The sequence below is a fragment of the Muntiacus reevesi genome, chromosome 5 (assembly GCF_963930625.1).
Source record: "Muntiacus reevesi chromosome 5, mMunRee1.1, whole genome shotgun sequence".
Taxonomy (NCBI): domain Eukaryota; kingdom Metazoa; phylum Chordata; class Mammalia; order Artiodactyla; family Cervidae; genus Muntiacus; species Muntiacus reevesi.
This window is the reverse complement of record NC_089253.1, coordinates 78,386,729-78,412,858: the sequence shown is the minus strand read 5'-3', so window position 1 is coordinate 78,412,858 and position 26,130 is coordinate 78,386,729. Positions and strand designations below refer to the sequence as shown.

General features: G+C 46.0%; 1 protein-coding gene across 1 annotated transcript in view; it reads left to right on the top strand.

Moving 5' to 3' along the window:
• Nucleotides 1–26,130, top strand: part of KIF26B (kinesin family member 26B) — a 496,587-nt gene that overhangs the window by 390,896 nt on the left and 79,561 nt on the right. Inside the window, exons 6-9 of the mRNA XM_065935600.1 lie at nt 11,960–12,166; nt 17,058–17,151; nt 18,343–18,605; nt 22,139–22,322. Of these exons, the coding sequence (XP_065791672.1) occupies nt 11,960–12,166; nt 17,058–17,151; nt 18,343–18,605; nt 22,139–22,322 (748 nt within the window). The remainder of the gene's footprint in view (nt 1–11,959; nt 12,167–17,057; nt 17,152–18,342; nt 18,606–22,138; nt 22,323–26,130) is intronic.

Sequence of the window (26,130 nt, the reverse complement as noted above, 5' to 3'; positions counted from 1 at the left end):
CTAGTCGGTGAAGGAAATTGGAGGCGGTCAGCGGTGTGCCTCTGGCAAGAGGTGACCAAGCTTCACCTCTTGGGTGAAGGGATGGGCTTCACTCTTCCCTGCCTCTTATCAGCATGCCCTTCACCTCGGGGGCTGCCCAGGTTTATCAGATCCCATCTAGTCCTTCCAACCAACAGGCAGCTTTGAACTTCGGGCTCTTTGGAGCTATGCCGAGAATTAAAGTTGCTTTGGTTCTAACCCTAAGACGTGAAAATAAAGTGATCTGAAATGGAAATGCCACCTTCTCCCTTTTCTGTTATCGTAGGTCTGATTTTCTTTACCACTCCCCCCAACCTCCTCCCGCGTCTCCCTTGCCCAGCCCTGGCCGGGGCCCTATGCACATTGTGTTTTTCATGTGTGTTTAGTGGAATTGGAGCGAGGCACTCTCAAATAGGTAGGAAAATGAAAGTGAAAGTCATTCAGTCATGTCCGACTCTTTGCAACCCCATGGACTACTGTAGTCCATGGAATTCTACAGGCTAGAATACTGGAGTGGGTAGCCCTTCCCTTCTCCAGGGATCGTCCCAACCCAGGGATTGAACCCAGGTCTCCCACATTGCAGGGGAATTCTTTACCAGCTGAGGCCACAAGGGAAGCCCAAGAATACTGGAGTGGGCTCCACTCCAGTATCTCTCCCTCCTCCAGCAGATCTTCCTGACTCAGGAATTGAACCAGGGTCTCCTGCATTGCAGGTGGATTCTTTACCAGCTGAGCTACCAGGGCTCTGTGCATACTCTGTGTTCCATGCATGTTTAGTGGAATTAGAGGGAGGCACTCTCAAATAGGGAGGCGTTTTGGAGGAACTGACAGTGAAAGCATTGGAGTAATCATGGCTAGAGTTGCTGGTATTGAACTTTCCTCATCTTTTTTCATTGAATGAGAATGAAAGTCTCTAAGACTTATGAAGGGCCCAGGGATTTGAGATTTGGGATGATGTCTTCCTCCCCCTTCCTTCCTCCCTCTTCCCACCTCTTTTAATCTGAGGAGATCATGAGAATGTGGAGTTGGGCATGCTGATCCATTGAGTGCATCAGTTTTTGGTGAAATGTTTATTTACCCTAAATGTTAGCTATGACTGTTCCAGATTTCATCCTCTTGGCCCTAAAGATCCCCCAGGTGCTTTTTGTCACTAGGACAAGAATCTCCTTCTTCTCTTTCCTGGAACTAAAGGTGCAGAGTTCCAGCTGGAGAAACAGCCTCATCCTGGAGTGTACACCCCCATGGCTTGTCCAGGAGGGGACTCCCCAACCTTGCATCAAATCCCACCTCCTCAGGATGCTTTCTCTCCCAACACCAAGCGTGTGGGCCTGGAAAAACCTCAGTGCTTAGCATGAGGGGGTTCTGTACTGGCTTACCTAACGTCTGGCCCCAGGAAGCACTGAAAACTCAGGCTAATGCTGACACTGCTAGATTCTACCCAGGTCTCATTCATATGAGATGTTGCCAGGAACAAAACGATCAACCCATGAGAGAGGCACATATTTAATAGAACTTGAGAGCAGCACGGACAGTGTTCCTAACTCACAGTTTTATAAAGAAAATGGATGGAAGTGATGAACACCAGAGAAATACACAGCTAATTATTAGATGATCATGGCTGTTGCCTTTTTGATTTAGAGAACTACACTGTTTATTATGGTGCTGTACTAAATTCCATGGGGACCTGGTAGCTAGTATTTCTGGACAGTCCCCTGACAGGGTCACTTGACTTATTTTCAGAGTTCGGATGTTTATTTATCTAGGTCAAAGGCCAGAAACAGTGGGATATTGAAATTCCTGAGACCAAGGAGAATCCGGCAGTGAGGTGCAGAAGACACTAAATCAAGTGTCAGGTTAGCAAGCTGAAGTCTTCATATTTATGATAAACTGGGCTGCAGAAAAGAAAAACAGCTTTCCCTTGGCCCTGTTGGTGGCCAAGCCAAACAGCATCTTTGATGACAGCCAGCAGCAGCAGACACAGCATTTCTTGAATGCTCACTATTTAAAGACAGGTCTGTTAGTTACCTCTCCAGTCAGAACCCATGAGTGAGCTTGAGCGGTAAATGGGCCTTTTATAAACAGTGGGAGTCATTCAGTCATGTCCCAGTTCTTTGCGACCCCATGGACTATAGCCTGCCAGGCTCCTCTGTCCATGGAATTCTACAGGCAAGAATATTGGAGTGGGTTGCCATTCCCATCTCCAGGGGATCTTCCTGACCCAGGGATTGAACCCAGGTCTCCTGCACTGCAGGCAGGTTCTTTACCATCTGAGTCACCAGGTAACCCCAATAAGTTCCCAAATCCAAACTGAGTCCCTTTGAAAGAATTATAATTTAAGGGGTTCCCACTACTGCTTTAGCTCAGTTGGTAAAGAATCCACCTGTGATGCAGGTGACCCCGCTTCGATTCCTGGGTCGGGAAGATCCGCTGGAGAAGGAATAGGTCACCCACTCCAGTATTCTTGGGCTTCCCTTGTGGCTCTGCTAGCAAAGAATCTGCCTGCAATGTGGGAGACCTGGATTCGATCCCTGGGTTGGGAAGATCCCCTGGAGAAGAGAAAGGCTACCCACTCCAGTATTCTGGCCTGGAGAATTCTATGGACTAAATCCATGGGGTCGCAAAGAGTCGGACATGCCTGAGCGGCTTTCACTTTCACTACTGCTTTTCTTGAAAATGTCTTCCATGCTGTGTTTTATCTGTTGAATGGGTATTTCCAAAGATAAAATGACCACAGTCACCAGAAACTAACCACAATGGTTTTCCTAGTCAATATTCAGAAAAATCTCCAATTGTCACTTACCCAGGATTTATAAAAAAATCAGGCAACAGAGAGAATGGGTGGCAGTTGGAAGACATGAGCTAACCTAGCATCTATGCAGATTGGGCAGCCTTGGATAAGCATGGAATTCTGTACTGTATGTTGATGTAACATTTTCTCTCTTTAGATCTCTCCTACAGGTAAAAACCACTAAGAATTTAGTGATTAGATCTCCTGAATTCGTGGTCTAGGTGTTTACAGGGAGAGCAGAAATCATCTGCTCTCTAGGACACCAGCTCATACAGCAGTATCATGAATGAGGGCTAAGTGGGATGCTCGTTATTATTTATTGAAGACCTAGTGTGTGCTAAGTAGTTAGCATGTGTGTGCATGCTAAGTCGCTTCAGTCGTGTCCAACTCTTTGTAACCCTATGGACTGTAGCCTGCCACGCTCCTCTGTATATGGGATTCTCCTGGCAAGAATACTGGACTGGGTTGCCATGCCCTCCTCCAGGGGATCTTCCCATCCAGGGATGGAACCTGCATCTCTTACATCTTCTGCATTGGCAGGCAGGTCCTTTATCACTAGTACCATCTGGGAATCCCACTTAGCATGATATTTTGCTTCATAATCTTGTAAATCCCTCTAGATTGGGATGATTATCTCCATTTTATTCATGAGGAAACTGTTAAAATATGTTGATAGTCACACCACTTGTAGAAGCCAGGACATTCTGACTTCAGAGTTCATAATCTTTCTAGATGTGGCTTGCAGAAGATGAAGCCTCATCCACAGAAATGCATTAGTAAAAGGTACAACCAGAACTCAAACCCAGGCACTGGGTCTCCAGCGCTTGTGTTCCCAAGCTCCGGGCTATGCTCCACGTGGTCAGAGGGAGGACCTGCGGACAGTGATCATTCTGAATGTTGGAGAGAAAATCCCACATCCCACTTTCTTTCAGACCCGAGAATACCTGTGTCTTAGGATGTATCTCTAAACAGCTCATCCATTTAAAATAAGTATCCTAACACTGAGCTAAGAGATGGAGTCTGTTAACAGGCGTCTGTCGGAGTCACCATCCTTGCTAATGGACCAGCCCCTGAAACGTGCCTGTCTCCTTCCTTGAAGCCTGGCCAGGCTTTTCCCAGCCTGCTAGTTGGTGGGAGGGGGCCTGGTCCCAGGGACTGCCCAGTCATGAGCTTCATGGGAAGGCCTTTTCCTCACGCTTCATTCTCCCTCCCTCCAGTCCTGCAGTCCCCTGCTGGCTGCCTGGTGACAGATGCTAGTGATGGAGGGCATCGGGGATCCCCCCGCCCTGCTCCCTGAGCACCTCTTACTGCCCTACTTTCTGGTCTCCCACGCGTTCTCCCACACTTAGCTCTAACGTACCGCCACCCGTCTCTCTTCCCAGCCTGGCTTTTAATAATGTAAATCTTTCCTCTCTGATGGCATTGCTGCTCGTTATTTGCTGTCTGGCACCATCTGAGCTTAGGCTGCCCCTGATGGCTAAGTGGTAAAGAATCTGCCTGCCATGCAGGAGTCATGGCTTTGATCCCTGGGTCGGGAAGATTCCCTGGATAAGGAAATGGCAACCCACTTCAGTATTCTTGCCTGGGAAATCCCATGGACAGAGGAGCCTGGCGGGTTACAGTCCACGGGGTTGCAAAGAGTCAGACAGGACAGACTAAACAACAGCCATAGACACCTCTGAGAAGTGACAGCGACAATGCCCCATCTCTGTAAATGTAGTTCAGTGTGGGCCCAGCCCAAAGTGGGACACGTTCAAGCCCGACTGGCTTCAGTGGGGGGACAGGGCTCCTTCTCTGGCTCCAACCCAGGACACTCACTGTAGGAGGAGCTGGTCAGGCCCACGGGCTTCTCACCTTTGCCAGGCAACTGGCTTTGGACAAGTCACTTGATTACCTGCACCTCAGTCTCTTGGGCCTTACAGTATGGATGATGGCTGTAATAACTGTAATAAACTAACTTAACAAAGCTGTTGTGAGGCACCAAATGGAAATGAGATAGTCCTTTGTAGGTGAAAGTTTGTAAAAGAAGTTATGGTGGTGATGTAGATGGTTGACGGACAGGGTGATTGATTTTGTCAACACAGAGGAGATACTGCCTTAAAACAGGCCTAGAGCACCCTCAGCCTCCTGAAGTCTGCGCTCCACCCCTCAGACTCAGCAGTGGATCCTATTGCCCTGGACCTCCTCCAGGCAGAGAGCCTCCTGGCCTGCAAATATGTCATGGAGGACTACTACTGTGGTTTTATGCAAAGACATTTAATCCAATTTTGATCTGTAACTAACAACTAAACTGCCTGGAATCTCTGGAGTCCCTTCAATGTGACTCTGTGATTCTGTAACAGGAACTGTGTATAGATGGAATAATGACTCGGTAATCTAATGTTTAAAAGCCCCATCTGTAAATGTAGGGAACCTGTTTGGTTCTCCCTGGACATACTAGTATTAGAGTTATTTGAGACCTCCAAGGTTATTACTATTTGGCATATGATTCCATGATCTCCTTAAAAACTCCTGGAGGGACTTCCGTGACAGTCCAGTGGTTAAGAATCTGCCTGCCAATGCAGGGGACATGGGTTTGATCTCTGGTCTGAGAAGATCCCACATGCCACAGGGCAACTAAGCCTGTGCACCACCGCTACTGAAGCCTGGTCGCCCTAGAGCCCATGCTCCACAACAGGAGAAGCCCACGAAATGAGAAGCCTGTGCACTGCAACAACTAGTAGCCCCCACTCACCGCGCACAGCAGCAAGGACCCAGAGCAGCCAAAAATAATTAATTAATTTTTTTAAAGGCAATTTCAGATATTTCTAGAAATTTTATCAGAAAAAAAATGTCTAAACCTTCTGTTCTAAAACCCAATTTTAATTTGCTTCTTTACAAAACATCTTTGCCTCTCTCTCCTATCAGGCACATTTGGTAACTCAAAAGGGGGAAGGAGTCATCCTTGTGGGTTTCAGTGGGCCAGTGGTGGATTAGCAATAGAATCTTCCATTATGCTCTAAGTAGGAAGTGGGTGTTAGTCACTCAGTCGTGTCCGACTCTTTGCAATTGCATGGACTGCAGCCACCAGGCCCCTCTGTCCATGGGATTCTCTCAGCAAAAATACTGGAGTGGGTTGCCATTTCCTTCTCCATGTAAGTAGGAAAGCACTCTTTAAATAATGGCTGGAAAATCACACCCTTAATCCCTTGCAGTGTGTTTTAGAAATTGGTACTTCATCAAAATCTTTTATAATAGATTTGACAGACTGTCCAAAGCATAGAAGAATATGGAAGATTGCTCAATTTCTTGGTAGATCAGAAAAGTGAGTGTGTTGAGAAGAATACACTTTGAGAAATATATAGTGTTTAAGGTGCCTGTCTCTTCAATCATCTTACTTAGAATGGCTGGAGAATTTTCCTGAAGTGGCTAATGTAACATAAGTAGACATTGTGAGCATATTATCATGTGTGATCAAGACAGAAAAGAAAGGAATAAAATAAGAGAAATAGCTCATTGAGCTTTTAGAGCCTCAGATCCAATTTTACATGGATTACTCACCTTTGTAGAAGACATAAGCCGACTGTATATGCCTTAATTTAATTTGAGGGGGAAGAAGAAGGAGGATATTTTATTCTTGTCTCTCTTGTCATTGTGTGTATTCATTAATAAGTTTTTGCTTTAATTTTTAAAATTAAGCCTAGGAGAAGGGCTTCTAATGCCATTAATTTGATGCAGAAAGTCTATTTTGTACTAATTAGTTTGAAGAATGCAAATCCATTCCTTTTCTTCTCTTTTTCTTCAAAGAATGATATTTCACATTTGTATGCCATTCTAGAGTATGTCTTTGTTGTTGTTGTTGTTTTTTAATCTCTTCACACCTGTCCTGCAAGGGAGGTGACACAACAAGCCCACATTAGGGATAAGGAAGCCAAGCCACCCTTCCCACGCCCATCCCCGTCACACCTTAGATGAACAGCTGCACCGTGGTGGTGATGTTTGCCTAAGAACCCAGTCCCCCGGCTCCTAGTTCACTGCAGTCAGTGCCCATCACACCCAGAACCTGTAAGAATGGAGATGTACTTCAGATATGATAGAACCTGTTGTTATTCTCCCATTTTTTTTCCTCAAAAGCCGAATCCCATCCAGACATACACAGAAACACAGGCAAGGCTTCCTGGTGTGCTGCGGGCAGCCCAGCAATGCTTCCTGCCTTCCCATCGGCTCGATCAGGCAGGGCTGGATGTCAGCTCACTGTCTGATCCAGGCCTCTCTCTCTCTCTCATCTGAGCTGAGAAAGTCACCCTTAAGAGATGGCAAGGTGGATATTTCCATGGCTTACCTTCATCACGGTCCGTCCTAGCATCACCGCGTGCCTCTGGGACGGAAACCGACCCTGGGCTGGAGTGGTCAGTGCTCCCAGCTCTGCAGTTTGGAGGTTCTGTCTCAGGAGATGACCCCTTTGGGCCTAGAATCCCCTCTGATGGTCTCGCCTGCTCTCCTCGCCCCACCATGCTCTGGTTGGTGGATTCTGATGCACCCATCTCATGTGACTCTGCTTGCCTCGGAGAACCATTTCCAGACAGGTTTTAGGAACTTAAGAATATATGTGGAAGGTGAAGATAATTCTGATACTGCTGGAATTGAGACAGAAATGATATCACACGGTGTTCATGGTTAGGTTGATCTGACTTCACCATGACCAGCTTCTATTGAGCTGATTCTTGAAACCCTATGAACTTAGACACCAGAATAAAGAACCAAAATATAGAAATAGAAAGTGGCTGAAAGATGGTGGTGGTTAATTTACTCTGCCATTTCTAACCTTGTAGGGAAAACTATTTATCCTTGCCAGCACACTCTCATTGCACTGACTGGGGCTGAGACACTAGCCAGGGACTGATCCCTGTTACATGTGTGTTGGTCCAGAGCCTTCAATTGTGAGGCCCCACAAAGGAGCTGAAATGAAGTCACACCTGTGGACTGCTGTGCCCTCTCCACGTCCCACCACCTCACCATTGCCTGTAGTTTTTCTCTGACTGATGAGGGACCCTTTGAATGGTCTGATTGGCCCCCAGCCCTCCTGAGCCGTATAGCCTGAGACCAGACAGCTTGCGGGTGGAGACACAGGCGGTGAGGAGCCTTCCTGGTCCTCAGCCTCCGTGTCGGCGGGGGTCTGGGTGATCACGTGGGTGGAGGAGTGAGCACTGTGGGGCTGCCTGTCGTGGGCTCCCTGGAAGGCTGAGGCAGTCGGCGCTGCTTCACATTGATGGAGAGTCTGTTCAGTTCAGGGTCGAGGCTCTGTGAGTCTCACAAACCTGCCTCTCCATTAGTCCCGCCAGGCCATCCAGGAGGAGGCGCTGGCATGATTAATGAGCAGGACGGCAAGATACGTGCTGTTGGGCGTAACAGGTATCCTGCACCAGCCACTGAAAACTTCGATGAATGGGGTCAAGTGGAGTCTCTACCAGGGAGCGCTTTGGTAGGTGAGGGGCTCGGCTCCTCTCAGGGAGTCAGGGCACAGGCTGGCATTCCCCAACTCAGGGCCTTTCTAGATCCTCAGTTGCTGGGCCTAAAATAGTCCCCTTGACCCTGAGAGCTGGGGAGAAGCCTGTGGATGTCGATACCTGTGGGGACCCTCTTCCCAGGGCAGTGGCGAGAAGGAGGGTTGTTGGAGATGTTGCCAAGAACCTACCAGTGTTTGCAACAAAAGCACAAACTCCTAGCAAGAAGTCGGGGGACTTTCTTGATCACAAGTGATATCTCCTAAGCGCTTTAATTACAGAGGATTAGCAGCAAGTGGAGTGCTGGGCTCAAGGAATAATGACGCAAAGAAACGAGGCAGAGAAACCCAATTTCCTTCCTTTAAGGGTGAAAAAAAAAATCCATTTATTTAAATGAATTGCAAAGAGAGAATGGAGGGTGGCATTTACCTCAGCCCAGAATTCAGTGGGTTTTTAAAGAGCTATGGATCTCCTTGGTCAAACCAGCAGCTGAGATCTGCAGCTTGTCTGGAAAAATTGAACTGCAGGCCTGGAACTTCATTAAGATTCAGAAGCCTTCCCCCTGAACAAATGACTCGCTGCCGATCCAGTCCCTTCTCTCCTGCTTCTCCTTGTGGGCCCTTGCCCGGGTTAGCTGATATTTTACATTCAGCACCTCTAGTTACCCAGAAATTGCATGTGAAATTGTGAAATGGAAAAGCAGTGGGCCATGTGACTCCATCAGTTCTGCCTGGGGTTGCAACATCCCTGACTTGTAGCATTCAGGGGCTGGGCTAGGAGGTTGTCTGACAGAAAGCCCAGAGGCACCAGGCACCTACCAAAAGTTGCAATTTGAATACGTGCTCTTAGCACACCTGCTGTGTAAGTGGGGCAAATCTATAGACCTGAGTGGAACTGAAATAAGATTGGAGACATTCACGGTGAACAAGAAAATTGCCAGAATGGAATGTAGACAGACGTGATGGTTATTGTTATATACACGGTGACTATGTATGAGACTAGATGGTGTTTTACTGATGGGAGCCTTGTAAGGCCCAGCATTTCATACCCAGCTCCATCTGCAGTGATTCCCCTGTGGCATCCTTTTTGAGTCCAGGACAAAGTGTTCTAAAACCTTATCATTCACACTGTGATTGGAATATGCTAGAATATCGTGATTCAGAGGGAGACAAGTACAGGCAGGAGGGGGAGGGGAGGCAGAAGAGAGGGGAGGAGGAGGAGGAGGAGGAGGAGAAACAGAAATCAGGCCCCTACTCTGTGCTCAGTACTTCACATGTCAATTCACTTCATTCTCACAACAGTTCCATGAGATAGGTGTTGTTATTCCTAATATGCAGTTGAGAAAACTGAGGCTCTGAGAGGTTTGACTATGTTTGGGAGGCAGTAGTTGGCATAATGGAAAAAAGTATGGATTGGATACTTTCCAGGGTTTTAGAGTCAGACAGAGGTGGGATCAGAGCTCAGCCATACCACCCACAAATTCTGTAACATCTGTTTTCCCATCTATAAAATCTGGACAAGTCCACCTATGCACAGGCCTATTGAGAGGGTTAAGTAAGATACCATTGGCCACAGCACAGTCTTAGTGTACCATAGGCCCTCAGTGAAAGGCAGGTACCATTACAGGACCTCCCAGTGAGTTGGCTCTTCCCATCAGGTAGCAAAGCATTGGAGCTTCAGCATCAGTCCTTCCAGTGAATATTCAGGGTTGATTACCTTTAGGATTGTCTGATTTGATCTCCTTGCTGTCCAAGGGATGCTCAAGAGTCTTCTCCAGCACCACAATTTGAAAGCGCTCAATCTTCATGCGCAGGTGACTCTTTGGAAAAGACCCTGATGCTGGGAAAGACTGAAGGCAAAAGGAGAAGAGGGTGGCAGAGGATGAGAGGGTTAGGTAGCATCACCGACTCAATGAACATGAATCTGAGAAAACTCTGGGACATTGTGGAGAACAGAGAAGCCTGGCTTATTGCAGTCCATGGGGTTGCAAAGAATCATCTTAGTGACTGAATAAGAGCAGCAAAATTATATGACCTCAGTGGGAGAACAGAGATTTAACTGTGAGAGGTCAGCTTCATCCCAACCTTGCCCTTTTCCACTATGACCACAGCCTCTGGATCCGCACTAGAGTACTTTTCTTAAGTGATAAGAACAAGCCCAGCCAGGACAGGGTGCAGGACATCTGATGAGTCGAGTGCCCTAGGAGTTCTTGACGTTTCAGCTTTGCCCACTGCAGATGAGTTCCTATGCCTCAGCAGACAGGCTGAGATAAGCAGGAGGATGACCTCACTCTCTAGGCACAGTGGAGAGTATTCTCTGAGCATTTCTGTATGCTTGAAATCTTTGATGTAAAATTTTACAGTCCTTTCCCCCAAAATTGATGATTGAGATTTCATCAGGTCTGAACATTGATTAGAGGAAGAGGGCGTGATGTAGAGAGGAGTTCAAAAATAATCCTGTTGTGGGACTTCCCTGATGATCCAGTAGTTAAGACTCTAAGCTTCCAATTGCAACAAAGCCAATGCAGGGGGCGTGGGTTCAATCCCTGGTTGGGGAACGAAGATCCCACATTCCATACAACACAGCCAATTAAATAAATACATAAATTTAAATAATAAAAGTAACCCTGTTTGTAACATCAGAATTTGCCTCCTTGTGTTAAAAAAAAATCCCCTGTCTTTGTGTCTGTCTGCCCTGCTAGTCTTTGCAAAGAAGACCGTGTTATGGTCTTTGCAGCCCCAGTGCCTGGCTCCTAGGTTAGGTGCTCACACGTTTGGACTGAACTAGCTCCACGGTAACAAAGAGCTGGTAAGGGAGGAAATGCTGCCATTTTCTCAGGACTTGAGCCTCCAGAACTGTGCATGAGGCTTCAGCTTGACTTCTGCTCAACTCAAAGAGTCCAGGGCAAGCAATCCATTCCCACAAGAGCCCTGCTCAGCCCTGGGGTGGGGCTCGGCTGGACTGAGCACTAGAAATGTCCACGTTCGATGACTTAAGAGGCGGGTTAAAGGAGTGCTGCCCCCTGTTTCCCACAGAGATGTGCTTTCATCCCCTGAAATGACCATTTCTATGCACTCACTTAATGGGATCCCAAATAACATGTTTCAAACAAATCTTTTATCACTTTTGCCCCTTGGAACACATTTCAAATGCTGGTCATTAAAAACAAGCCATTTTCACAGGGCTCTAATGATGACAGTAATAACTGTGGGTTTTTGTCTCTAAGAGTCCTGATGTGCAAGAGGCAAGGAGTAAATTACAGAGCTAACTTTTATGTCCCGGGTTTATTGATCTGCGAGCTTCAAGGGGAACTATACTAGCCCCCAAAGTGTGGCAGTCCAGATTACCTTTTCATCTAAGTAATTGGGCCACCTGGGCACAGTTAACTTTCTACTTATATTAATAGGAAGACAAAGAGCGTGATGTGCCGGTTCTGTAATAAAGTAACGGATGTATCAAAATATTCTACCTGGTAATTATAAATAGGTCAGTTTTCCCATGAGCTGCTGAGGATTATGTTGCTAATTCATTGTGCATTTTATCATAATTTTTCATGAGACAATTCCGCCCTGCCATATACACTTGTGTCTCCAAAGGACATAGAAATTCTCCATCATAAAGTATCCAAGTGTCCGAATGCCTGTCATTTCCTGCCTTTGTTCCTTAACAGGTGAAAGTCATGCTTCGCATCTGTTCCACACTGGCTCGCGATACCTCAGAATCCAGCTCTTTCTTAAAGGTGGACCCACGGAAGAAGCAAATCACCTTGTATGACCCCCTGACGTGTGGAGGTCTAAATGCCTTCCCAAAGAGAGGGAACCAAGTTCCTCCTAAGATGTTTGCCTTTGATGCGGTTTTTCCACAAGATGCTTCTCAGGTGGGTATAACCCCTCCTCAGTTTCGGGCAGTATTGATTAGTTTCAAGAATCTGTAATTCTTCACTAGGACCCAAGAGCTGCCTTCCAGAGCGGTCTGTTGGGTCAGTTCCACTGTCCACACAACAACGTTTGCAAGTCAGTTTGAGTCCCATTGACTAGTTCAGTCCTTTTGAATGGTTGGTGTCACACCTTGGGAAGGCTGTGCCAGGATTTCAGCAGAACATACTCTTGGAGAGAAGGAAGAGTGAGCCAATCAGTGGATGGCAAACAGGAGCAGGAAGGGAGCAGGCCGAATTGGAAGTTACAGGAACAGCTGCATCAAGGTGCTGGCAACTGGTCCATTGGGACCCCACTTCTGCCTGGACATCTGCAGTGGACCACCAGGAACGTGTCTCTGCCTGGGCTTCTGGGTGTGAGCCTATAAGAAGAGAAAAGGTGTCTCAAGGAGCTGGGTTAGAATTACGCAGGGTTCTCTAGCTCCATAGAGGGTAGTCCTAGTGAGGACCTGGAGTGCTAGGCAGAGAAATTGAGGCTATCATGCAGTCCTATGGCCTGGGTCAGGCTAGGGATAGCTCTTGCTGCATTACAAACTGCTCTAAACCTAGTAGATTAAAACAGGAATAATTTATTATCACTCATGAGTCTGTGGGTCAGCTGAACATTCCTTTATATCCAGCTTGGCACACCTGTGCATCAGTGACCAACTCTGGTTTGGGTCAGGAACTCCATTGATCTTGGCTGGATGCTATCACATGTTTGAGGGTTGACCAGCTTTAGGCTGGTCCAGAGTGGCATTGGCCAGCTTACTTGGTCTGCCTTCCATGTTGTCTCCTATCAACCAGCAGACTATCTTGGGTTTGCTGTCAGGGCAGTGACAGGATCCAAGGTTGCAGGCCTCTTGTGGTCTTAGGCTCAGAACTGACACATCGTCCCTTTTGCTGAACTTGATTGGTCAAAATTTGAGGGGTGGGAAGAGGCTCTGCCTCTTGATTGGAGGAGCTGCAGAGTCACATTGCAAGGAGAAAACACATAGAGAGGGGTGGAGAATTGTGACCATTTTAGTTGTTCAGTTATGAGTATAATTTGGAGGCTTCTTGGGGGCCCAGGGTGCCAAGATTCCTTAACCAAAGCTCCTGGAACCCATCCCGGTAAGAACAGATGTCTACTAGAAGATCCACTTACACCATCTGGTGCAATTCATCTGCCATGAATTGGTGCACTGGATCTTGTAGTAGACATCTGTAACCCAGGTTATAGGTGTACAGTGGCCTACTTTGTCTGCATTTTGGCATCAGACACCTGCACCTTCCTGATAAATTTCCAGCACTTCCCAAGATTTATACAAAACAATGTACAATCAGGTAACTAATAGCCTAGAGCAGAACCTGAAGACAGGGTGCTGATGGCTGCCAATTGCAGCTCCTGTTAATTTCCTCCATGTGGCATCTGAGGGTAGGAAGTTGTGATATTCACACAGGCGCCTATATTACACCATAGGCACTTAGCACATATTATAGGCTCCATTCATTAACAAGCCGAGTATGTGGTTTCCCCAAAGAGTTTTACCAAGAAAAGATGAAGTACTTTATGAATAAGTTCTATAGTTTCTCTCTTCATTACATTTCTTGTGTGTTCTACCACCCAATGGGCTCACTAATCTAAACCTGACATTGGGTCTAATAAATGACCTACAAATAATTTAATTAAGCTAAGACTTTTCAAAAGCAAATCTCCGTAAGTCATAAGAATTCCAAAGCAAACCCTAAATTAAGTGTGGCCTATTAATGAGTTTTAGATTTATTCCGGAAAAGGGAGCCATCTTTTTATTGCTAGTCTTTGCTTACATTTCACACTTGGTTCCAGGGCTCATGTGCTCACTCTGACAGTTACACTCACTTCAGAATGCTTTGATTCTGTTACAACTCTAATATAGTAAATGAATTAATACATTTGCAGTTTTCAAGAAGTTTCATGTACATTAACCCACTCAAACTCTCCCTGGAATCCAGTGGTATTGGAAAGGGGGGTATTGCTATTTTCACATTACAGACAAGGAAACTGAGACTTAAAAATTCAGTCTCTCATTCATAGACCCTTTCCTGGGTGGACATTCATCCTGGATTCTTCCTAGGAAACAATTCATGTTCTGCTCAGTATGGTGTTGTATCTTTGTCCTCCCGCCATTTTATCCACTATTTACTAGCAATGTGTCCTTGGGCAAGTCACTCCACCTCTCTGGGCCTCAGTCTGCTCAACCATAAAATGAAAACAAGATCAAAATATGCCTCATGCGGTTGCTGTGATTCACTGCTTGGATACACATGAGGCGCTTAGAGCAGAGCCTGGACGTAGTGAGTGTCCAATAAATGCTATTTTTACTCTTCTGTTGTCATTGTTAATAGTGATATCAGGCTGCTGGCTTGGCCAGCCTCAGCCCCTATGAGGGAACACCCTTTAAGCCTCTGAAATGGGAAAGCAGGAAAGTGTACCAAATGGGCCTCTGCTCTCAGGCCCTTGTGGTTATCCTGTGAAGCAGCAGCCACCACAGTGGCCCAAAGCAGGCGTGAGCTTTGCTTTCACTGGGTCTCTAAAGATATCAGATTCCTGAAGCTAAGCAGTGATTAGATCAGCCCTTGCTCCTCCTTATAAGCCACCTCAATACCCTCAAGTGGGCTTGGCAGTCATCAATTGCCCATTGCTGGGGCAGACCTCTGCTGGGTCCAGCTTTTGGGAGGTGTCTGAGTCCATTTGTACCTTCTTAATGAAACAGCACAGATTGGGTGTCTTATAGGCAACAGAAATTTGTGTCTTAGTTCTGAAGGTTGGAAGATCAAGGAGCTGGCAGTTTCAATGTGTGGTGAGGGGTGCTTCTTGATTCATAGACAGCTGTCTTCTCCATACATCCTTACATTGTGGGATGAGCAGGAGAGTTCTCTGGGGCCTCTTTTATAAGGGCACTAATCCTATCTACAAGGGCTCCACCCTCATGACTTATCAACTCCCAAAGGCTCCACCTTCAAATACCATCACATTCAACATTTGGTTACAACATATGAACTTGGGTGAAGGAAGGGGAACACAGACATTCTGTCATCACCAGGAAGGGTGGCTGGGAGAACTGAGACCTGCCTGTGGGGAACCCAGCCCTGCACACGGAGTCTGCTTGGGAAGGCTCCTGCCTCTCTCGGTTCAAGGGGAAAGACAGCAAAGGGCCTCCAGGGACCATGATCAGCTCCTAACAAACACCAGATGGACATGCTGCTGAGCGTTCTCTTCTCAGTGAACACTGGGCAGGAATTCTGCACGGGGACACTTGCCTGCCCGCCCTGTGCCCTGAGAGGCCGCTCCTGTATCTCTGTCCTCTGGCCTTTGGACAGGGGAGTCAGGGATATGTGTGGATTTGGCTCACATTCAAGCATCTTTCTCTTTGCTGATCTTGAACCTAATATGGTTTATTTTATGTATGGCTCTAGGTGGGCTCTCAACTTCGTAGATCCCATCTCACTTCATATCCAAGGAAGGCAGGATTCCTTTGGTGGTAACTTCTCCCAGCCCTGCAGAGGCACGTTAGCACATTCCATCAAGTTTCCACTGCCTCCATCTCAGGGTTTGGCACTGGGCTCTCACTGCTTAGGCCCTGGGGGTGAGACAGAGCCTGTGGTCCCCACCGCAGCCTTGTCCAGCTACCGCCTTCGTTGAGTGGGAGCCCCCAGCAGAGCTGCCGAGGTGACCACCAGAACAGTTGACAATTGTTGGGAGTGTGGTTTTTCCATTTCAGTTCAGGAGAGAAAATTGATTTTTGAACACTTAGGTTCATTGTGTTGCTGCAACCTGGAGTTGAATAACTGCATTCATTGCCGAGGCTGCATTTCTCAGATTCCCACTAGGAGGCATGTTGCTCTGATGCCCTTGGAGCTCTCAGTTTGCACATCCTCCTACTGCTTCCGATTCGCCTCGATGCTGAGGCAGAAAAGAAGGTGCAGCACATGTCCAGTGATTTGCCCTCTTGCTGCTGTGAAAGTCTTAGATGCTAACCAGAGGCATTTCCCAGATCCCCAAATCAGTTCATAAAATGTACTTTTTTTTTTTTTATCATTTGCAGAGTGCTGTATTATTGGGTGTTAATGCGTAAATACCAAAAGTCACCAAGAGCCTGGTCTGTGTCTAAAGATTTAATAGTCACATTGGAGATGAGACACATAAAAGGCTGAAGAAAACCCATTGTAATATACTGACTGATGGTGATTAATAATGTATACGTTGAGTGTATCTATAGAGAAAGAAAGAAAAAGCTGGTTTTGAAAAGGGAAGGATGGAGATGGAGAAAGAGGAGGGAGTTAGGAAGACAAAGCAGACATCCATCATTAACCTCCTGCTTATATTAGAACTATAATGTATCTCAAGGTCACTTTCCTGAAATGGCACATCATCTTTTACTCTCTAATAAAGCCTAATCCATTTCATAAACTCGTGTGTGTGTGTGTGTGTGTGTGTGTGTGTGTGTGTGTGAAAGAAAGGAAAGATCTAGTTAGCAGAGGGTGAATGGAAAATTTAAATATTTGTACAAGAGGCCAGAATGGCAAATCAGAGAAAGGTGTGAGGTCTGTGAAGGCACCCTGGATTCCCATTCCAGCCTGTTCCTGCCTTGTCTGCAGAGACAGCAACTGAAATGTACGATTAGCAGAAGGGTAGTTTGCATGTAATGAGTGTAACACTCAGACTTGCAAGGGACCGGGAAGTATGAAGGGTTCTGAGAACCTCCAGAACTCCATTAGAGCCGACCAATCTGAAAATGCCAAGGCTCTGTGACCCTGAGCCTCAGGAAAGCAAGCACAAGTTTCCATTGTTAACGGTCCACTCACAACTTGTGTCTCCTCTTGTGTCTGCCAGGCTGAAGTGTGTGCTGGAACCGTGGCAGAAGTGATCCAGTCTGTGGTCAACGGGGCAGATGGCTGTGTGTTCTGTTTCGGCCACGCCAAGCTGGGTCAGTGAGAACTTCGCTTCTTCATGCTGCTTGCTGGATTCCCCATTACTTCATCCTTTCTTCTGTATTGTCCTCAGATGAAGGGGAAGGTGTTTTCTGCAGTGCTGAACTGAATAATCATGAATAACCATTTCTGCTTCTGAAATGTAGATGTTCACCCTAAGTGGATTCCCAGGCATCTAGTAAAGCTTTAAAGTCCAGGAGATGAACAAAGAGTAATGGGCTGTTTCCACTTGGTCTGGGTCAGGGTCATGCCCAGAAAGCCAGCAGGGAAATTACATTTTCTGAGCAGGGGTTGTTAGGGAGCAGAGAGGGCCCCGCTTTCCTCTTGGATTCTACATAAAGTCAGAGGAGCAGCCACCGAGCAAAGCCCAGACCCCATTAGCACCTGTCTGGGGGGATCAGTCTGGCAGCAACCCTACTTCCCACCACCCAGTGGTCGGGAACCCACCTGTGCTGAAGCACCTGGGAAAGGAGGCCTCCACACAGCTCTGTGAGGGCCTGATGACTGAATCCCCCTGAGGTGCCTTCTTAATCCTGACCTATGGCCATCTGCTCACCAGGTCTTACATGGCTAATTTGGGGTGTTCCAAAAAATGGCCCTGGGCAGAGCTCCCAACAGCAACTTTGCTATGATGGAGACAATTCTAGGCCAGGATGGAAAGCCCATTTCATCTCACTACCACTTTGGTCTTCTTGATCTCTGATCAAAGCAGTGATCCAGATTTTAAAGGGAATTTGCTCATGCTATAAAAGTATACAGAGCATTTAACTTGAGAAAGGATACAAAGTATAAGTATGTGGAGTGAATCTGTGGGGTGTGATTAAAAGACCCATAACAGTGATGAAACACCTCTAGCTTTCCCACTGTGAGGAAAACAATGTGGAAACTGGCAGCTTGTAATGTTTGGGATCTTCTTTGAGGTCAGTTGTGATTTAACCTTGACATCAGTCTAGGTTTTCACATTCTTTATCATAGCCCTTCCATCAATAGTATACCTGGAAATGTCTTCTTTGTTGTTGCTGTCAAAGTTTTGTTGTTATTGTTGAATATTTTTCATCTTTTCATTTCCTTTCTTCCCATTCCCCACTCCCCAGGCCTTTCTCCTGCATCCTTGGCATCTATTCTTGAGACTACAGAATGATGTCCAGATACTCAAGCTGCTATTCTTTCTTCCCTCGCCCTCCCAGGAAAGTCATACACCATGATCGGCAAAGACGACTCCATGCAAAACCTGGGCATCATCCCCTGTGCCATCTCTTGGCTCTTCAAGCTGATCAATGAACGGAAAGAAAAGACTGGAGCACGTTTCTCGGTGCGGATCTCAGCCGTGGAGGTGTGGGGTAAAGAAGAGAACCTTCGGGACCTGCTGTCGGAGGTGGCCACGGGGAGCCTGCAGGACGGCCAGTCCCCCGGCGTGTACCTGTGCGAGGACCCCATCTGTGGCACGCAGGTGATTGCTTCCGGGGGCTTGGTTGGCTCCGGGTGGCTCATCCCTACCTCAGCGGCTGGGGCACTTCACCTCTTAACTCACTCAACATGTAAACTGGGGAGGCTTGCAAGTGTTTACTTTAAAGTGGACTGGAACTTTATGGCCTGCAGCTGCGGGGCCAGCTGCTCGCCCAACCTAAATATTTGTACCTTGAATCTAATTGACAATGAGCAGGGACCACAATTGTTGTAGCAATCAGGGGAAATTGAATTCACTTTTCTTTACACCCCTTTCCAAAAAAAAAAAAAAAAGTACAATCTTTCTTTTGTTTAACAACAAGCCGAAATATTTACTGCTTTGCACAAATAGCTCCAGCCATTACTGGGACTGTTTATGGCTCTATAAACTGTGTTTCTGGCACTGGTTTACAGCCGGATTAGTGGTGCTGTAGGAAAAACTAATAACCACTTTCTAATTAGAACCATGATATAATTGCTAAGGCAAGAGAAATTCCACTTCGCCTCTTCAGGATGTCATGTCTGTTCAAAGTGTTTCTACCTCGCTGTTTGATGATAGATGCAGGAATGACCTGGGAGGTCCCTGGTTCACACCCAGAATAATCACTTCTTTCAGTCTCTAGCAGTAGGCTTCAGTTTCTAGTTTTATCAGATGCCTCCATTTTAGATGTGTTCATTTTGATAAGTTTAATACTTGTCTCATCTCAAGTGGGATTATTTTCTCGGGTGAAGGTACTCCCTCTATTACCCCCATCTACTCATACCTGTCCATGGTCTTGCCCTGCTTAAAGCACCTCAGATCCTCCTGCTTCATTGTGCATCCTTGTGATTCCACAGCCTTATGTGACCTTCCAGGATCACCTATTCCCACTTCCCTTCTTGCCAGCCTTCTTAAATTATATTTACATCACCTCAGAAAGCAGTGACTCTCAAACTTTAATGTGCGTAAGAAGCCCTGAGGATCTTGTTAAAATGCAGATTCTGGTTCCAAAGGTCTGGGATTGGGTCCCTGATCATGCATTTCTAACAAGCTTCCCAATGACTGACCGCACTCTCAGTAGCAAGACTCTAAGGTATTAATCATCCTCCTTCTTACTCTGGGCCTTTGCAAATTCTATTCCCTGTGCATAGAACAGTGCCTGCTCCTCTGCTCTTGCTCTTCATCTGGCTTACTCCTTATTTGGGTGTATTAGCTAGATGTCACTTCTTCCAGGAAGCCCTCTTGGATGTTTCTGCTGACTGTCACTTGTGATTGCCTGGTTAGTTCTCAGCAATGCCCAAAGGTCTGTACCATGTCTGACTAAAATTGGCTCTTCATAGTTTTAATGATGCATCAGATATTATTTGGGTGTGAAACCTAAATACAATGCAAGCTAAGTGGTCATACAAACCTTAATGCAGTGGTTCTCAAACTTCAGTCTTCATCAGAGTCGCCTGGAAGACTTGTTAAAACACAGATTGCTGGGCTCCACCTCTAGAATTTCTGATTCAGTAGGCCTGGGATAGAGCCCTGAAACACGCATTTAGAACGAGTTTCTATGTTATACTGATGTTGCTGGTCTGGGGACTACACTTTGAGAACCACCAGTTGGAATCATAAGATGTGCTAAGACTTCACCTACACAGCGCCTGTGACGGACTTGGTGTGACCCTACTCACTGTTCCCACTCTAAGCATTACCTAGACATTCAACTATGCTATAGCCTCCATTCACTTTTATAACATCAATAATGGAGTTCCACAGAGGTGAAAGCTCTGATTAACTGAAAACTAAGAAGAAGAGAACAAGACCCATATCCTCTTTACCTTCTTGCTGAAGAATATTAAACATTCTTTGGGTTATTTTTCTGCAATAGTAAGTATAAAACAATGAGCACAAGAGAACCTCTCTTTGAATTTTGAGGATTTTGGTGGCCTCAGGTTCTAAATATCAACTCTCTCAGTTCAGAATTATGGGTGCAGTTAGAGTCAGAATCAGTTCAATTCAGTTCAGTCGCTCAGTCGTTTCCAACTATTTTTGATACCATGGACTACAGCATGCCAGGCTTCCCTGTTCTTCACTATCTCCTGGAGCTTGCTCAAACTCATGTCCATTGAGTCAGTGATACCATCCAACCGTCTCATCCTCTGTTGTCCCCTCCTCCTCCTGCCTTCAATCTTTCCCAGCATCAGGGACTTTTCTAATGAGTCAGCTCTTCACATCAGGTGACCAAAGTATTGGGCTTCAACTTTAGCATCAGTCCTTCCAATGAATATTCAGGACTGATTTCTTTAGGATTAACTGGCTGGATCTCCTTGCAGTCCAAGAGACTCTCAAGAGTCTTCTCCAACACCACAGTTCAAAAGCATCAATTCTTCAACACTCAGCTTTCTTTATGGTCCAACTCTCACAACCGTACATGACTACTAGAAAAAAACATAGCTTTTGACTCTATGGACCTTTGTCAGCAAAACTGTCAAAATTTCTACTAACCGTAAGGCTTGTACTTCAAATCATTTCTTTGAACAAATCAGAAATATTAGTTTCCTTTTCTTCCCCTTCCCTGATAAAGAAATGCAGGTCAAATGCTGATAATATTGCTCTGAGTCAGGTTTACTGTCAATATAATTGCCAAGGCATCTCATAGGATTTAGATACATTCCCCCTGATACTTCTTTAATCAATTAATGAGTATGCCTTGAACATAATTTAGAAACTAAAGATAAAGTAGATATCCCTTTAGATCAGACAAATGATATAGATGAGATGTTCAAGTATCTTGGGTTTTTTTTTTTTTTTATGTCTTTTACATTTACTTCTTTAGAACTATTCTAGTAAATGTGGCCTAAAATTAAATAGCTGGAAAAATTGAGAATCAAGTTAAAGCCAAGTAAGTTTTTTCACTTCTTTGAGATACAGTACTCTCTGGATTACCTGCTTCTATACAGTCTAAGCTTTGAACTCAAGATGCAGTCACATCCCACATGTTCCCTTAGGTACATGGATTACCCAGGATGTTGGGTTTGCTGGGCTCTGCAGAGGTCAGGGCGGGACACCTGCTCCCACTAAACACTGAGATAAAACCATTTGCTTTTCACATCTGCTACTTACAGATTCTGGGCTTCCCTGGTGGCTCAGCAGTAAAGAATCTGCTGCCAATACAGGAGACTCAGGTTCAATCCTTGGGTCAGGAAGATCCCCTGGAGGAGGAAATGGCGACCCACTCCAGTATTCTTGCCTGGAAAATCCCATGGACAGAGGAGCCTGGCAGGCTACAGTCCATGGGGTCACAAAAGGGCAGACACGACTTAGCAACCAAACAACAAAAACAACTTACAGATTCTACTTCCATTGTAAAATGGGTAAAAGTATTCTTCTCCAATAAGCATGCTTAGGGTAATTATCAGATATGAATAAATTAGGCTGAGAATTGCACATGGGCATGGGCCCTGGTTCCAGAAGGACATCGGCCTTGGACAGTGGGGAAGGGACAGCCAGCCTGAGTGGCAGGTGAGCCCTCTCGCCCGCAGCATCAGCCCTTCCCTTGTGTCTTGCAGTTGCAGAACCAGAGCGAGCTGCGGGCACCCACCGCGGAGAAGGCTGCCTTCTTCCTGGATGCGGCCATCGCCTCCCGGCGGGGCAACCAGCAAGACTGCGACGAGGATGACCTCCGCAACTCGCACATGCTCTTCACGCTGCACATCTACCAGTACCGCATGGAGAAGAGCGGCAAGGGGGGAAGTAAGTCCACCTCTACCGCCCCCCCACCCCCCCGCCCTCCCTGGGGAGAAGGCTCTCCTCCAGGGCAGCCCGGGACCTTTTAAAACATATCACAATCTAAGCCCTTACCCGGTGGTCCAGTGGTTAAGACTCTGCACTTCCAGTGCAGGGGGCGTGGGGTTTGATCCCTGGTGGGAGAATCAAGATTTCACATGTCTTGGGGGCTCAGCTAAAAAGAAGATATCAAGTAAATGAGTTTTTAAAAAAGAAGTGTAGTACAATCTCACCAGTCTGCGCTGACCTTTGCTTTTGAACATCCAAGAGAAAAGGGCTTGCTTGCTAAATATAATTTACACGTGTAATTGCCATGGGAACGTGAGAGAACAAACTTTAGTAAAGGAAAACAACTGCTTCATAGTATATTTTTGTTCATAAACCATATAAGTGCTCATCATGAAAGACCAATGTGTCTACCAAGCACCCTGACTATGTTACTAATCATTAGCTTGAATTCACTCTGTGAACCCAGAAGAAACAAAATCATGTTTTTAAAATAGACTATGAATCAGACTTCTGAATAGCTAACCAGATCCTGGCTGCCTCCCTCCCTCAGGTAATGCCCAGCGGTGACATTTCTCTGTAAACACCTATGCCCAGGACATGCTCTGTGAGCAAGCGGCCCTGCCAGGAACCCAACTCAGTACTTACAGGATCCCCTCTTGGCTGTTTTCAAAGCCAGCACTGCATCATTCCAATCTTTGTCTGCCAAGCAGTGTATACTCCGTGCTCAGAAGCTGAGTGCCAGCACTCAGCTGAGTGTCTCAGGTGGGCCCCTGGGCTGTGGGCAAGGTAGTCTGTTGACCTCACTGGGCTTTTCTAAGGCAAGTGTGGCCCCCAACACTTGACTGGCCAAATAGTAGCAGCTCTCTGTCCACTTCTACAGGGCTTTTCAAAACCCAGGCAGTTGGCCCCCAGCACTCTCTGAATGATTGCCTTAAGGACACTGAATGCCAGGAAGACAAACAAAAGCCCTGAGTTAGGAGCCTAACTCTGGTGTCCAGAAGTTGTGGAGCTAACTGACTATAATGGGAGACAACCAACTAACCATATTCCATAGAACCTGGAATTAAGACGTGCAGCCTCGACCTGTGGATGGGCCCCCCAATTTGGGCTCCTTGTTGCCCAAAGAGTTGGAAACTGGTTCTGCTGGAGGCAGCTGTGAGGGGCTTCCATTCCCCCTTTCCGCTTAAGGGAAGTGGAAGCTCTCTCCTCCCCCATCTCAATGCCTTTGTTGGTCCAGTCTTCTGTTATTGTTCCTATTCCTTAATTGTTGTTTAGTTCAGGTTTATGAGATATAACTTAATTTCAGTAAAAATTACCCTCTTCATATATTGTTAAATAAATGTTATCAAATCTATTCAGCCGTGTAACCATCACCACCACCACCAAGATAGAGAGCAAAGTCATGGGTACAGAAAAGTCCCTCTAGCCCTAGCAGTCAGCCCCTCCCCAGCCCATGATCAGATTCTTCTTCTTATAGTCTTGCCTTCATCCAGAATATCACCTAAATGGAATCATTCAGTCCATGTGTGGCCCTTTTGTGTCTGGCTTCTTTCGTTTAATATAATGCATTGGAGGGGCTTACCAGGTAGCTCAGCAGTAAGGAATCTGCCTGCCAATGCAGGAGACACAAGAGATGGGGGTCGATCCTTGGGTTTGGAAGATCCCCTGGAGAAGGAAATGGCAAACCACTCCAGTATTCGTGCCTGGAGAATTTCATGGACAGAGGAGTCTGGCAGGCTACCGCCCATGGGGCTGCGAAAGAGTCGGAAAAGACTGAGTGACTGAGCATGCTGCAGTGCATTTGAGATGCATCCTTGTAGCCGCATGGATCAGTCATTCACTTTTCTTGCTTTAGTTTTAACTGGGCCCAGAGATGTGCCCCACCCCCTCTTCCCTATTATGAGGTTGTGTAGTCCCGGGGCTAAAATCTTGCTAGATATTGTTGCTGGGGCCAGAGTTCCACTAATCCAGGCTTGGACCCACAGCCTTGGCTACTTATACTGGCTGCTGCCCAGGAATCCAGATGTACTGGCCCTCGCTTGCACCCAAGGAGATATGTCGTCCGTCAGCTGAATATAGATCACTCTTGACAACCAGTGATGGTGATACTGGGGATTAGCAAAATCTTTTGAATACGAGTCTTTCAGGGGAGATTGATTTTCAGTGGAGGGCTCACATTATGAATAGTATTTCCTTTTAGAATAACTTGCTAAAAAAGAAGGAGACAAGGAATTAGGATAGGGATGAAGTGATCCAGACCTTTAAATTCTCTAACAGAGCTTTATCCACAGTTCTCCTAACAATCTGGGAGCTGGCTTTAGATCCTGCCCTCACTGATTTTTCTGGGTTCTATCTTAGCAGCATGAATGTGGGGAGTCTGAAAAAAATATTTATTTTATTCTTTTAAGCAGCCAGTAATTATTGTAATCAAAGCTTACAGTGGATTCTTGTACTGTCAGCAAAGGGTGACTTACTGAAGATTTGAATCTGGAGCCAAATAGCTTCCAAATGTCTCTGAGCTGAAAAGCTCTGGAGGAAGGATAATCTCCTCCTTCTAGGTTTCAAACCAAGTTAAAGCAACTTTGTTGTCAGTTTTTCACTTCCTTTCATGGGTCTGCTCTCAATTTGGAATCTGAAAGTAGGGAGGAATCTTGAAAACAAAGAAATAGTTGATTAAATTATTTGAACTCTAAGAACTTAGCATACAACTTCCAAAAAGTGTAGGCTAGGGGAAGGAAATGGCAACCCACTCCACTATTCTTGTCTAGAGAATCCCGTGGACAGAGGAGCCTGGTGGGCTGCTATCCATAGAGTCGCACAGAGTCAGACACGACTGAAGTGACTTAGCATGCATTGGAGAAGGAAATGGCAACCCGCTCCAGTATTCTTGCCTGGAGAATCCCAGGGACAGAGGAGCCTGGTGGGCTGCCGTCTATGGGGTCGCACAGAGTCAGACACGACTGAAGTGACTTAGCAGAAGCAACAGCAGGACACTCCACCCAATCATCCACCCAAATCAGCCCTTAACAAATCCTGGGCACTTACTAAATGTTTAACATCAAATTCATTATCTTCCTGTTTATAAATTGTGGACGTGAATGGCTTTTAAATAATAAATTCAGGTTTAAAGAAAAGGCAGATACCATTAATGGCTTCCAGAACCTCGATAGTTACTTTCTAACATGACTGTAGATGAGAACAAAGAAAGTGCAGCATCGAGGCTGATGATGGGGTAAGCCCTGAAGGATCTGGGGGCATCACCTGCCTGCCACAACACCTGGCTTCCTGTGAGGAAGAGAATTTAGGCCAGAATGCACACAGCCTCCTAGCCTGCGGCTTGCTTGACCTCAGTGAATTTATATCTGTTTAAAATATAATGAGGAGATTTGGAGTGTTGTTTAAAATGGAAAATTTGTTTACTTATATATAAGTAATAATCCCCTTGGACCTGGGAGCCAGAACTCAATTAAGGAAAAGTTTATTAATTAGTCACCCTGCAGGGAAGCAAAGCAGAGCGAACTGCTGGTAACTGGCCATTAAAAGTGAAGATGATGGATCCAAAGTGTTCAAATTAGTTGTCTGCTGTAAAAAGTAAACACAGCATGTGTGCATAGGCACCTGGATCTTATACACATATATGCATTTTATAAACACACACACACACACTTACACATATGCACATATGAGTGGACAGACGAAAATGTTTTCAACATGTCCAATCAAGATAGAAAAGAAAATTCTGTGTTGATATATCACTGCTTTGCAG